Genomic DNA, 12,625 nt, shown 5'->3' with positions numbered 1-12,625 from the left:
GGGTTAAAAACCAGGGTAGTGATATTGACTCCTCTTTCAGGCCTGAAGGAAGTAACATGTCTCCATCCCATAAAATAATATTCAAACGGGATTAATCTAGGGATGATTCATGTCTTAGTTGTTTCTGCTTTGAGGTTTTCATGTAGTATCTTATATTCATGTTCAGTGATCATTTTACGTAATGAAATATTTTTTTTGTTTAAATTTAAGTTAACAATTTCCAGTTTATCCACTTCTACTGCAGTATGTGGCATGGTAACATAACTGCCGAAATTCACAACACTTTGTAATTTACAATAAATTGTTTAAAAAATTAAATGTTTCACCAACAAAAATGACACAAAATGAATAACTCATAATCTCTTTTTTTCACTCTAAAGATCATAATGGACGGCTGCTGCATCAGTTACCAGGGAAAAATCACAGTCCAAATTGACAACACTCTGCAATCTGCACACGTCTCTAAAAAATTAAATGTCTCACCAGCAAAACTGACATGAAATGGATAACTCATAATCTTTTTTTTTCACTCTGAAAATTATAATGGATGTCTGCTTCATCAGTTACCAGGGAAAAATCGACATTGGATTCCAGAGAAGCCTTTAGCAGGAACACAATTCTAACCTTATAAGATTCCAATACACATCAATGGGGCAAAATGCTTATACAACTATAAATAACACCAAACACTCTCAATACAACCGCACAATTTCACACAACATACCTTTACAAAACAAAATTCAATCTTAATACTATGTCATTCTTGGGAGAAACAAGAAGTCAGAACATTGCTAACTCGAGATTAGCCTTCATTTTTTCCAAATGGATCAATCTGTCACAACCAAATTGAAGTTTATTTTCAAAGTCTCATTCCAACACCAATGTGAGTTCCTAATGATTGTTCTTTTGAGACACTCAAGAGTAGAATGCACAACACCCTTCAGCTAACCAACTATCCAACTATCAATTAGTGGATGAAATCTACTATCGATAGTCATTCATAGATTCAGGTCAACAATATTTTTTTTCAATCTCTACAATTGAAAAATGATGATGATGCCTACACAATGTAAATGTAAATGTGCAATGAGCAATACTCGTGTGTTGACCCTATAGAATTATTATGTACCATCAATAGAACACTGGGTTTTTTTGGGTTACTCCTTCACTGGAACACATCCAATAAGATTTGACATTCCTTCAGAATGTAGCATAGACAAACTCAAGGATTTAATCAAACAAGTTGCACCTATGAGGATTCCTCTTATGGAATTCACAAATCATAATTAGTCAGACGATTGTTCTTTCGACAACTGAATCTGTAACTTTCATGTTAGTAGCACAACACTCTAACCAACTGAGTCAATAGGCCAATTATGTTTTAAACTAAATAATGTTGTTATACATAACGTTAAAATTTCTAATGTATAATTAATGCGCGAGTAAATTTAAATAATAAATTTTGTGTCAATTAATTTTGATATAACTCATACATCCATATATTTTTTATAAATAACAAATATTTATTATTAACAAATTTAATATATTTATAAATTAAAATACATATTTTTGAAAAAAAAACACTTATGTATTACGTGATCCGTATGAGTCATATGAATTAACTCATTACTTATATAACTTTATTATTTTAAAAACTATTTTTATGCAGTACAAAAGGAATTGCAAAGCTTACTTAAAAGAGAGAATAATGTCTGGAATAGTTTATTCTTTTTCCGCCAATAAATACGAATAGTAAATAGAATTTTAAATATTTTAAATATCTGGATATATATTGATTTTTAATTACTTTAATTGTTTGGGTTTTCTGTGTATAAAAAATGAGCATGAGAATGAGACAATATTCGAGTAATAAAAAAAAAAGATTTTTAGTTGTAGAGGACAAAAATTTAGCACCAAAAAAGTACAAAGCACTAGAAATTAGAATAGAGTGAAAAAGGCACAAAAATGGGTGCTAGCAGATACTCAAAGTTACATCTTGCATATTAAATAATTTTTATTTAGTTCTTAATGTTACTATATTTTATTAATATTTAAGAATTATTTTAAAAACAAAAAATCTATGTATTGACATCAATTTTTTCCTAAATTTTTTCATTGTGACTCAATCACAATGTTGAATTCATCGTATATATAGTAAATTTGTCTATTATTATAATAATTATTTTAAAAATTATATTAAAAGTTATTTTTAATTAATTAACAATGTAAAATCTTCAATACCTATAATATATAACTATTAAACTCATTAATTAATATAATTTCTAATTATTCAATTTGATTTCTATTAACAGATTATTTATATAATTTAGGAAAAAATAAGTTAAATAACACTCAAAGTATAAAATTGTTTTACATTATTATTTAATTCAATCACAATCATATTAATCATATTTTTTATTAGTTGATCGTGTAAAAAAATTTAAAAAAAATTCATAGCCTTTAAGCTCCAATTCATTAATTTACTTCGAATTTAGAGTAATATTTTTAGGAGGAAATTTTGATTATTTATTTATTCGAGGAATAAAATGATTCCAGTGAGTAGATTCTCAAAGCCTAACACCCCATCCACGTTTTGACTGACTAGCAAGTATGCTTTGTCTCACTCTCACCTAAATCCATTCTCTTTTCCATTCGCTCTTTTTTTCTTTCTTCCCTTTCTCTATTCTCCTACAATTCCCACCACAACCAAATTCATCGAATGCTCTATTTCCCTTTTGGAAACAAAGTTTCGCTTTACCCTTTGTTGTGTAAACTGAATCAGTTGGATTTTCCAAGCTCTCACTAACTGGGTACACTTGAAAATAGTTCAGGGCCCCTAATTCAACTTAAAGTTTTCATTTTTAGCTTATTTATTATATGTGTCTCCAATTCAGCTTAGATTTTTATATATGTTCCAAGTTCCATCTTTGTTCATTTATGGAAGCATAGTAATAGTATCTCTTAAGCTTTGATTATCAATTTAAGAATGATACTTAGAGTTGTTTCTATTGATTATTGCCTGACCAAACCCTAGTGACACAGGTTATAGTTTTTTGTTTGTTTTAAACGTTATTTATTTATATGAACTGATATTTTGCTATATAAGATTTGTGAATATGCTTAAAACATATGCATTGATATCATTTATGTGAACTATTATTATTTTGCTATGTAAGATTTGTGAGCATGAATAAAACATAGGCATTGATGTCAGCTATCTGTGGGCTTCCTATCCTTGAGTGTGTTTATTGTCTGGCTTGCGCTCGTTGGGTTTGGAAGAAGTGTTTGTACACTGCAGGCTATGAGAGTGAAAATTGGGGCCTGGCTACGGCACAAGAATTTGAGCCTGTGCCTCGGATCTGTCGGCTGATCTTAGCTGTCTATGAAGACGATATTCGTAACCCTCAATGGGCTCCTCAAGGAGGTTATGGCATTAATCCGGATTGGGTTATCTTGCGTAAGGACTATGACGATAACCAAGGTCGTGTTACTCCGTACATGATATACCTTGATCATGATCATGCTGAAATCATACTGGCTGTTAGTGGACTCAATTTGGGGAAGGAAAGTGATTATATAGTTTTGCTCGATAACAAGCTGGGACAGGCGGAATTTCATGGTGGTTATGTTCATAACGGGTTGTTGAAGGCAGCAGGGTGGGTTTTTGATGCTGAATATGAGATTCTCAGGGAACTAGTCGCAGAAAATCCAAATTATATGCTAATATTTACTGGGCATTCTCTAGGGGCTGGGGTGGTGGCATTGTTGACAATGCTAGCAGTTCATAATCGAGACAAATTGGGGATATCTAGAAACAAGATAAGGTGCTTTGCAATAGCCTCTCCTCGGTGCACTTCTCTCAACTTGGCTGTAAGATATGCAGATGTGATCAATTCTGTTGTACTACAGGTTGGATAATCTCCTTTTGCTATGAACTTAGTATTATACTTCAACTTGACTTATTTAGTTATCATAGTCATGTTTAAAAGGACAAGATTGTTTGTCAAAGTTAATCAAGATATGCACAAAATCTTATTTGTTATGGATCTATGTCTTCATTTAGGTTCTGAAACATGGATTCTTATTTGTACATAATATAAAAGGGTGGATCCACTAGAAAAAAAAAAGGTGATTTGACAACTCTAATAGTAGTTGAAGCATAAATGCTTCTCTTGTTGATGTAAGAACATCATGGTCTGCTTGAATTGCTGGTTTTAAGTGTTAATGGATTTTATATTACATCTACATTTGTGTGTCTAGCAAATGTCTTGTCTTGAATTGGTGTTTAGAATTTGTTTCACATTTGGAAGATATATTTATGTAACTAGATCCTGGACACTTGATGAACTTGTATTAATTGTTAGGATGAATATACACTGTCAATTTGATATGCTGATTCTGAATGATCAAAGCACTAATAACTTGCACTACTGAAAAGTTTGAGAATCAAGACTGCAACAATGTGTTATGCAGAATTTGTTTGTGACAAAAGAAAAGAAAATTGACATGCATTGAGAAAATATTAGAATGTGATACTTTGAGAAATTTCAACAATAAGATGAATGTGTGCTCTTGGGAATTAATATAAGAATTATTCTTACACCTGGGATATTTATTCTATTACTATTATTATTATTATTATTTATCAATTTATTATTTTTGTGCACTAATTTTCTATACTTTACTCTGACAAACCAGGATGATTTCTTACCACGGACAACCGCTGCTCTAGAAGATGTCTTCAAATCACTTTTATGGTAACAAAATCTGCCTATTTTCCTCCTCTCTCTTCCACTCGGGGTATTTAGATTGTCCTGATGTTTAAGACATAATTTTATGAATCCAGTAGGGCTAACAAAGTGAAGAATTCAAATGTGCTTGCATTGTTGTGGAATAATTAAAAGTTAAAACTATTAATTCAAATCAGAAAATTGAACAATTGATCTCTACTACACCTTTGGGTTTCCATTATTTAAAAGTTTGATAGAGGAAAAATCTTTCTATAGTATAAGTTAGAGCAATGCCTTTTGTAAGAGATATGAAACCTTTCTTAGACCTACACCTAAAAGCTTAAACTCTTGGGAAAAGTTGAGGTGGTATCAAAGCCAATAATGCATAATTAAATGGAATTTCTGCAGAAGATATAATGGGCCTATGCTCTGTCTGTGCTTCAAGCTGAAAGGCTTGTGTGTATAAGGGAGCATGTTAGAGATAGAAGCCATTCTGGGGCTTAGATCTAGATGCTTTAAGCTCTTTGGAAGTTAGTCCTTAACATGTCTCAACCTCTACTAGTAAGTATTAACTACCTGTGTTTTTGTCTGATACCAACCAGTTATGATATTTATTTTCTCGGTGAATTCTCTGCTCCTGTAATGTATTTCTTCAGAGCTTTTGGGACCTGTTGAGTGAAGCATGATATAATAAATTCATAACACTGACCACAGCAATATAATTTTTCAATCTCATGCAAATGCATTGAATTAGTGCAATTCAGCTTTTGGCATTATAATGATCTACAGTGGATGCTATCCTTTCTTGGCAGTTGGCCCTGCTTATTGTGTATAATGTGCTTAAAGGATACTTGCACACTGGAGGAGAAGAAGCTTAGAGATCCAAGGCGTCTGTATGCACCTGGCCGACTCTATCACATTGTGGAGCGAAAGCCATTTAGGTAAAGTATGATACTCTCAATAAAATTTGTCTGAACATTTGTTGATCTCATAGGTCTTAGCTATGACATCTTATTGAACTTCCTCTAATTAAAGGAAGACTTTTCACTGTCCTTATTGTACTAACTATGTAAAGCAAAATCATGCATTTTAACAAAAATATATCACATATTTTGAAATGGTCCAACATAGTAGTGAGTTAGCTAATTGTGGAGGACGATAATGAATGTGGTCAATGGGAGCTGATTTATCGTTCCATTGAGTTAGCTAATTGTGGAGGACGATAATGAATGTGGTCAAGAGGCATTCAGTAGACATTCCACATGCATGTGGTTCTCCCTGGAAGTTTTACACAGCTGCAGGCAAATTTACCTTATTTTTATTTTGGTCACCTATAACTCTGTGATTTTTGTGCAAGTTGGTATTAAAATATTATGATTTCTACTACCAATAAGTGCCAAGCCCAAGTAGTTTGTAAGGACATCCCAATGCCAGCTCATATGTGAAGAAGCAGTGCATTGGATGGATAGTAACACATGCCCATGTTTTCCCTCTGATTGGGGAGCAGGCCTTTATGGATTAAACCATCTTTGGCCATACTTTCCCTGGGATTTTTTCTCATTCCTAGAGAATTAGACATAATATAAGTGTATATTTACAAGGTATTTACAACATTCAACAAAATTAACTTCTTTTGTTGTTTTTCAGTAAATGCTTGCAAGTTTTTCTGCTACTCATAATTACAAAATCTTGCAACTTCTGTGTATGAAGGTTACACACACGCATACACATATATAGAAGACAACAACAGTTACCTAGTTAGAATTTGGGTTGAGATAATTTTTCAACAGAATGTTGTAAATGCCCTGCCAATAGTCAATACAGTTATTCTATGTGCAAATGTGTACCCCTTGACACTAGTATCTCACACAGTCACACGTTTCTGGAATATCAATTATTTAGATTACTTTTAAGTTTTCCTAATATAACTTATGGTTTTATGCATGCATTTATGTTGAAAAAGAGTTCCGTTCATCCAGATTAATGTATGCTTAAATTATGAAGTTATCAAATTAGATGAGCAGAATATTATCTGTATGTAGCAATAATTTGGATTATAGTCTCTTCTGGTTGCAGGATAGGAAGACTTCCACCTGTCGTTAGGACAGCAGTACCTGTTGATGGGAGGTTTGAGCATTTAGTTCTTTCTTGCAATGCAACTTCTGACCATGCCATCATTTGGATAGAGAGAGAATCCCGACGGGCTCTCGATGTAAGCAATAAAAAAAATTCAGTAATAGCAGGGCTGTCTACTATAACAGTATATATAAAGTATACAGTTCTCTGCAACTTGTGCTTTAATGCTATTCCAAACCCTGGCTTGTATTCAATGATTCATGATAGCTGTGGGACTTTTGTTTAAAAAGTGATCCCAATCCTACTTGTTTTTGTAAGTTGAATTCTTTATACACTATGTGCATGTTTAGTTCATCTTATTCTTGAGAAATAATCGTTTATTTTTGTAAGTTCTGTAAGAGCATTTTTGAAGAATAAGTGATGATATTCCTAGAATTAATCCCAACCAAACCTTTTGTTGTTGTTATTTGATGTATGGTATTTTCTGTGTATTCCTGTGCATACTCATGTATCTACGTTTACACGGTAACGTCCATCATTTAAACCATTCATTATATTTGTTGCATCAGTTAATGCGAGATAAAGATGAGCAGCATATGGAGATCCCAGAAGAGCAGAAGATGGAGAGGCATGAATCTATAGCCCGAGAACACAGTGAAGAGTACCATGCAGCCCTTAAGAGGGCAGTTGCTTTGGATATTCCACAAGCATATTCACCTTCATTATATGGAACATTTAATCAAATTGATGTTGGGGAGGATTCTGGAAGATCAAGTGTCCTAGGTTCCTCCTTGTCTCACAAAAAACGAGCACAAAATTGGAATGAATTTGTTGGACGCCTGTTTGATGTGGATGATTCTGGTCATATGGTGTTCAAAAAGACATCTCCATAAGATATTTCTTTCTAGCAATGCTTAATAAAGCAATATTTGCTTGTTCTTCTTCTTTGGTCCTTATTAATTGTTTTTTTCTTGCTCTCTTCTTTCAAGGCGTTGTTACACACACCATGCAAATTGCTGGTACACCCAGCATAATTTGCACAATTCCCATTTTGCCGTGCCGTAGACTGATATGGATTGGGCGATCCATAAATTACAGATTGTTCAATCCATAAGTGGTCCAAATGTTTTTTTTTTAAAAAAAATCTAAAATATTTCATGAGTTAATTTAAAATTAATGATCCAAACAGGAATCGAATATGTCTTTCACGTCATTAGCACGATATTCTAATAGCAAATATGTTGTTAGTTTTCAGAAGCATGAAATGGACAAAATACCTTTACTTTGTATGCATAGATAAATTTTCCCAAGTTTTGCCAATGTCCCATGAAGCTCCAAGAATATTGGGAGAATCACACCACAAAAAATAACTAATGTAGTCGAAGAGTTCAAGATTTTATAAATCTCATATTTAAATTTCATACTTTTAATGTAAAATTCAAGTTCCATACCTTACAATTGAATCTTATCATGTTAAACAAATAAAGACAAATTAAAGTGTATATAAATATAGAAAAATTAAGTCCTATTCATTTGTTTTTTTAAATAATACACTTCTAACTTTTTATACAAATTTAATTTAGTCCATACTCATTTCATATTGAGTTTGGAAAAATTTTAACATGATAGTGAAAAAAATATTATTTTATAAACCACATATAGAAACCCATACTTCATCATAAAAGCATGCATAGATCTAAGACAACATTGTATGGTTGGTAAGATTTTAAAATTGCCTCAATTTTATAGAAAACTGGTACTAAGTAAAAATAAGGGACCCTATTTACCTGTCTAGTTAGTTTTCAGACGCATGAAATGAACAAAATACCTTTCCTTTGTATGCATAGATAAATTTTCTTGAGTTTTGTCCATGTCCAATGAAGCTTCAAGAAAATTGGGAGAATCACACCAAAAAACTAATTATTGTAGTCGGAGAGTTCAAGATTTTATAAATCTCACATTAAAATTTCATACTTCTAATGGAACTCAAGTTTCATAACTTACAATTAAATACTATCAAATAATTGTAAAGTCTCGTGTTGAACAAATAAAGACAAATCAAAGTATATATAAATATAGATGGATTAAATCCTATTCATTTGATTTTTTTAGATAATACACTTCTAATTTTTTATATAGATTTAGTTTAGTCCATACTCATTTCATATTGAGTTTGGGCAAAAAAAAAAAATGGTTTATAAACCACATATAGAAAACCCATACCTCATTATAATGTGGGGAGTTCAAAGCCTTATAAACCCCCCCCCCCCCCCCTTAGAATCCCACACTTCCAATTTGAAATTCAAATCTCATATCTTACAATTGAATTTTATCAAATAATTATAAAGTCTCGTATTGGACAAATAAAAACAAACCAAAGTGTATGTAAACATAAAAGGATTCCATCTGATTCATTTGATTTTTTTGGACGATACAATTCTTTTTTTTTTATACATAATTAGTTTGATCCACACTCATTCTATATTGAAAACATTTATGACTCAATATGAATTTTAATATGTCCATTTTTGTCATTTCACAATAGCCTTAAATATACAATGAAAACAATCCAAATTCTCACTATTAGATCTTAATGGATTTTAATGAAGTCGCATAATCCCTATTAACCTTCACTTTATCTATTTAGTTTAGATTAATTATACTTTTGGTTTTTTTTTATCTTATTTTTAAGATGATCTTTGTCATTTCTTTCAAAAAAATATTATCTTTATCTTTCAAAAAAAGATTCTTTTTTGGTTCATATCTTTTAAATTTAAATCAATTTGATCCTTCTAAAATTGTGATTTTTTAATATTTAGAAACATGATTTGGAATTTATTTTTTTTACTAATTCAAGACATAAAATTCATCTCATTAGATTCACTTGTGTGAAAATAATAAAACTCAACAAATGTTTGAACCAAAAATATAGTAAAAATTATGTGAAAGATGAGTTTAATGAGCAATCAAAAAATTTAAAAATTCAATATATAATTTTCTTTCAAGTGTTCTTGAGACTCATTTTTTATGTGATTTTTACTGTGCTTATAATAATTTTTAGTTTAAACATTAGTGAATTTCATAGTTTTTATATAGGTAAATTTAATTGGTCAAGTTTCACAAATTAAATAAGTAAAAAAGAAAATCAAAATCATGTCTCAAAATAAAAACAACGATCATTGTTTCAAAAATATCAAATTAACTCAAATTTAAAAGATAAATGAATAAAATGAATTTTAAGAATGATAAATGACCCAAATGATTCCGTCTTCAAAGGAACAATTTTTTATGTTTTTTTTTCCAATATGGATTGCTACTTCATTTGAGTTTTAATATCATGTTGAAAGGTTTGAGTTTTAATATCATGTTGAAAGGGATGAGTGTGCAGGACATAAAATTAAGTTAAACTCTTACTTTATTAGCTTTTAATATTAAAGTGAATTTTTTACGTAAAATACTTAAATTTATATGAGATTATAAAACCCATAAAATTAAGATTAGCAACCAATTTAAGAAGTTATGCATTGTAGATATTCTCAAACTAAGTTAAATGATAAGATGAGATACTGTCTAAATGACCAAATCAAACCAAATATTTGTTTTTAATAAACAGTAAACTAATTTAAAAAGAAAAAAATATTTTCTAAGTTTAATTAAATAGAAATATTAGCCTTTTAAAATATCAACAAAATATACAACACTTGCCAGGTATTACATTAATTGATTATACCAATTCTAAAAATTAATAATATTTTTTATGATATTAAAAAAATTAACTGGCAGTACTTATTTTAAAGACTAAATTGACATTATACTGTTTAAGGATATAAAATTTTTATTAAAATATATAAGAGAGGGACAGGTAATTTATTTCTCGACTGATAAAAAAAATTACTGATCAAAAAATGATAATTTATCTCTCGCTTTAAAATGATAAGTTTTCGAACGAAAACAAGGTGTCGTTTCCTTATGGCCTTATCCTCTCCTACTCCCCCCACCTTTGGCTTAAAAAAACGAAAGAAAATATTTATAGCTTTATCTCATTTCTCAAGTTTTTCACTCTTCTAAACACAAGCGTTTGGGAATGAAGGAAAAAAAGAGAGAGAAAAATAATATTTCCATAAAGAGAAAAAAAGTTTGCATAAAAAATGAAGAGGAAAAAGTAAAAAATATATATATTAAATTATATTTAAATTTTTTAATGAAATAAAATAGAATTAAATTAAACTGATTCTTTTTTGGTATTTTTGTTTTCCATTAATTCTTTTCGCTTTCTTCTCGAGTTAGGGGGAAATTTTATGTGGTCCCATAAATTTTTCAGTTTTTTAAATTTTCTTTCCATTATAAACAAAACAACTAAAACATGTATTTTTCCCTTGTTATATTTTCTTTCTTCTCAATTTCCAAATGACACCTCAATAATATAAAAATGAATCTCTTTTTTTTTTTATCATAAAAATAAACCTCTTTATAATCATTATCATGTTTATTGTCCAACAAAACATCTTTAAATATAAAGTTGGTTGTGTGGAATAGAATAAAAAAAATTAAGAATTACGAATACATATTTAAATTGAAGTAGCATAATAATAAAGTGTGAGACCTACATAAAAGATGTAAAAAATTTCTCTCATCTTTCCGGGGGAAAAAAACTAATGGTAATTATATAACTTTTCCTTTTCCTATAAATTTTTTCTCTTGATGGGATGCTTACAAGACTAGGATTGCATTAATTTTGATTTGTATGGTTATTCCATGCTAGCTAGTCATATCACATGCTTGACCACCCTGATTAATCATACATTTGTTATAATTATCTTCATCTCTTCCTTGAGCATCACAAATATTATGATGGAATCTTAGTTTGCTTCTTTTAATTCATTATTTTGGCAGTTGGGCACATTACGCTATTCTAAATATATAGTTCAGATTTTTTTTGGGAAAAAAATACTTGTTTATTTATGCTATAGTCAACTGTGCAAATAAAATATACATCATTAATAATTAATAATTTCATCATACATAGAGATCTTAGTTGTGAGTTTATGATTAATCAATCCACTTCCCAAAAGGTTGGCCCTCGTTGAGATATGCCGCCGTTACCTACATCTTTTGTGGTTGAAAAAATAGAAAAAGATCATATAGTTATAAAAGGATCAAGAAAGTATCTATAGGATGAGACCAAAGTATAAGTATATAACCATTGATTCAGATACGAACATTTAAAATAAAAAGAACAAAAAAAAAAAACTATAGCATTAGGGTAGAGATGTCATGCAAATTGGTTGAGTAAGGCTTTTATCTTCAATGATTAGGAAATTTCAAAAAAGTTATATAATCATAATTTACAGGTTATATAATATTATAGATTGCAATTAAAGATTGTATCCCAGGAATAGAGCAAGATCTTATAAACAAACAAATTGATGCCACTATTAAGAATTACAAAGTAATAATTCACAATGAGAAAGCAAATCCACGCCAAATGGATCAAATAAATGATAATTTTGTTTATATTTTTTATATGTGCATCTCTCTAGAATTCACAATGGTTGTATAGTCTTTTTTATTATTATTGTGAACAAATATTTATGTGGTAGACACATTCCACGGGCAAACTAGGAAAGTGTTCCAAATTGGAAATCCAAATTTTATTTTTGTTCCTAAAACATCACAAGAATGTAATTAAAAATTTAAAATCTATAGAAAGATTTTAAAGCACCTTCTTGATCACATTGAAACCTTACATTCACACTTCACTTTCTAAATGCAAGGAAACAGTTCTATACTGCTGGCAGTAAAAGCAAACAAAATCTTGC

The 12,625-nt window shown here is 30.1% G+C and overlaps 1 protein-coding gene across 1 annotated transcript; it reads left to right on the top strand.

Moving 5' to 3' along the window:
* The first annotated feature begins 2,564 nt into the window (after positions 1–2,564).
* Positions 2,565–7,749, top strand: LOC100784277 (uncharacterized). Its single transcript, XM_003529895.4, has 5 exons — positions 2,565–3,909; positions 4,699–4,757; positions 5,543–5,671; positions 6,807–6,942; positions 7,376–7,749. The coding sequence occupies exons 1-5, from the start codon at positions 3,208–3,210 to the stop codon at positions 7,697–7,699; spliced, it is 1,350 nt and encodes a 449-aa protein (XP_003529943.1). The 5' UTR covers positions 2,565–3,207; the 3' UTR covers positions 7,700–7,749.
* The last annotated feature ends 4,876 nt before the right edge of the window (positions 7,750–12,625 follow it).

Source organism: Glycine max, chromosome 7, assembly GCF_000004515.6.
Source record: "Glycine max cultivar Williams 82 chromosome 7, Glycine_max_v4.0, whole genome shotgun sequence".
Taxonomy (NCBI): Eukaryota; Viridiplantae; Streptophyta; class Magnoliopsida; order Fabales; family Fabaceae; genus Glycine; species Glycine max.
This window is presented reverse-complemented; position numbering and strand designations above follow the sequence as displayed.

Coding starts and splice junctions, on each gene's coding strand:
- LOC100784277 (XM_003529895.4), top strand. CDS start 3,208: ATGTCAGCTATCTGTGGGCTTCCTATCCTTGAGTGTGTTTATTGTCTG. Junction 3,910..4,698: donor TCAATTCTGTTGTACTACAG/GTTGGATAATCT, acceptor CTGACAAACCAG/GATGATTTCTTACCACGGAC. Junction 4,758..5,542: donor GTCTTCAAATCACTTTTATG/GTAACAAAATCT, acceptor CTTTCTTGGCAG/TTGGCCCTGCTTATTGTGTA.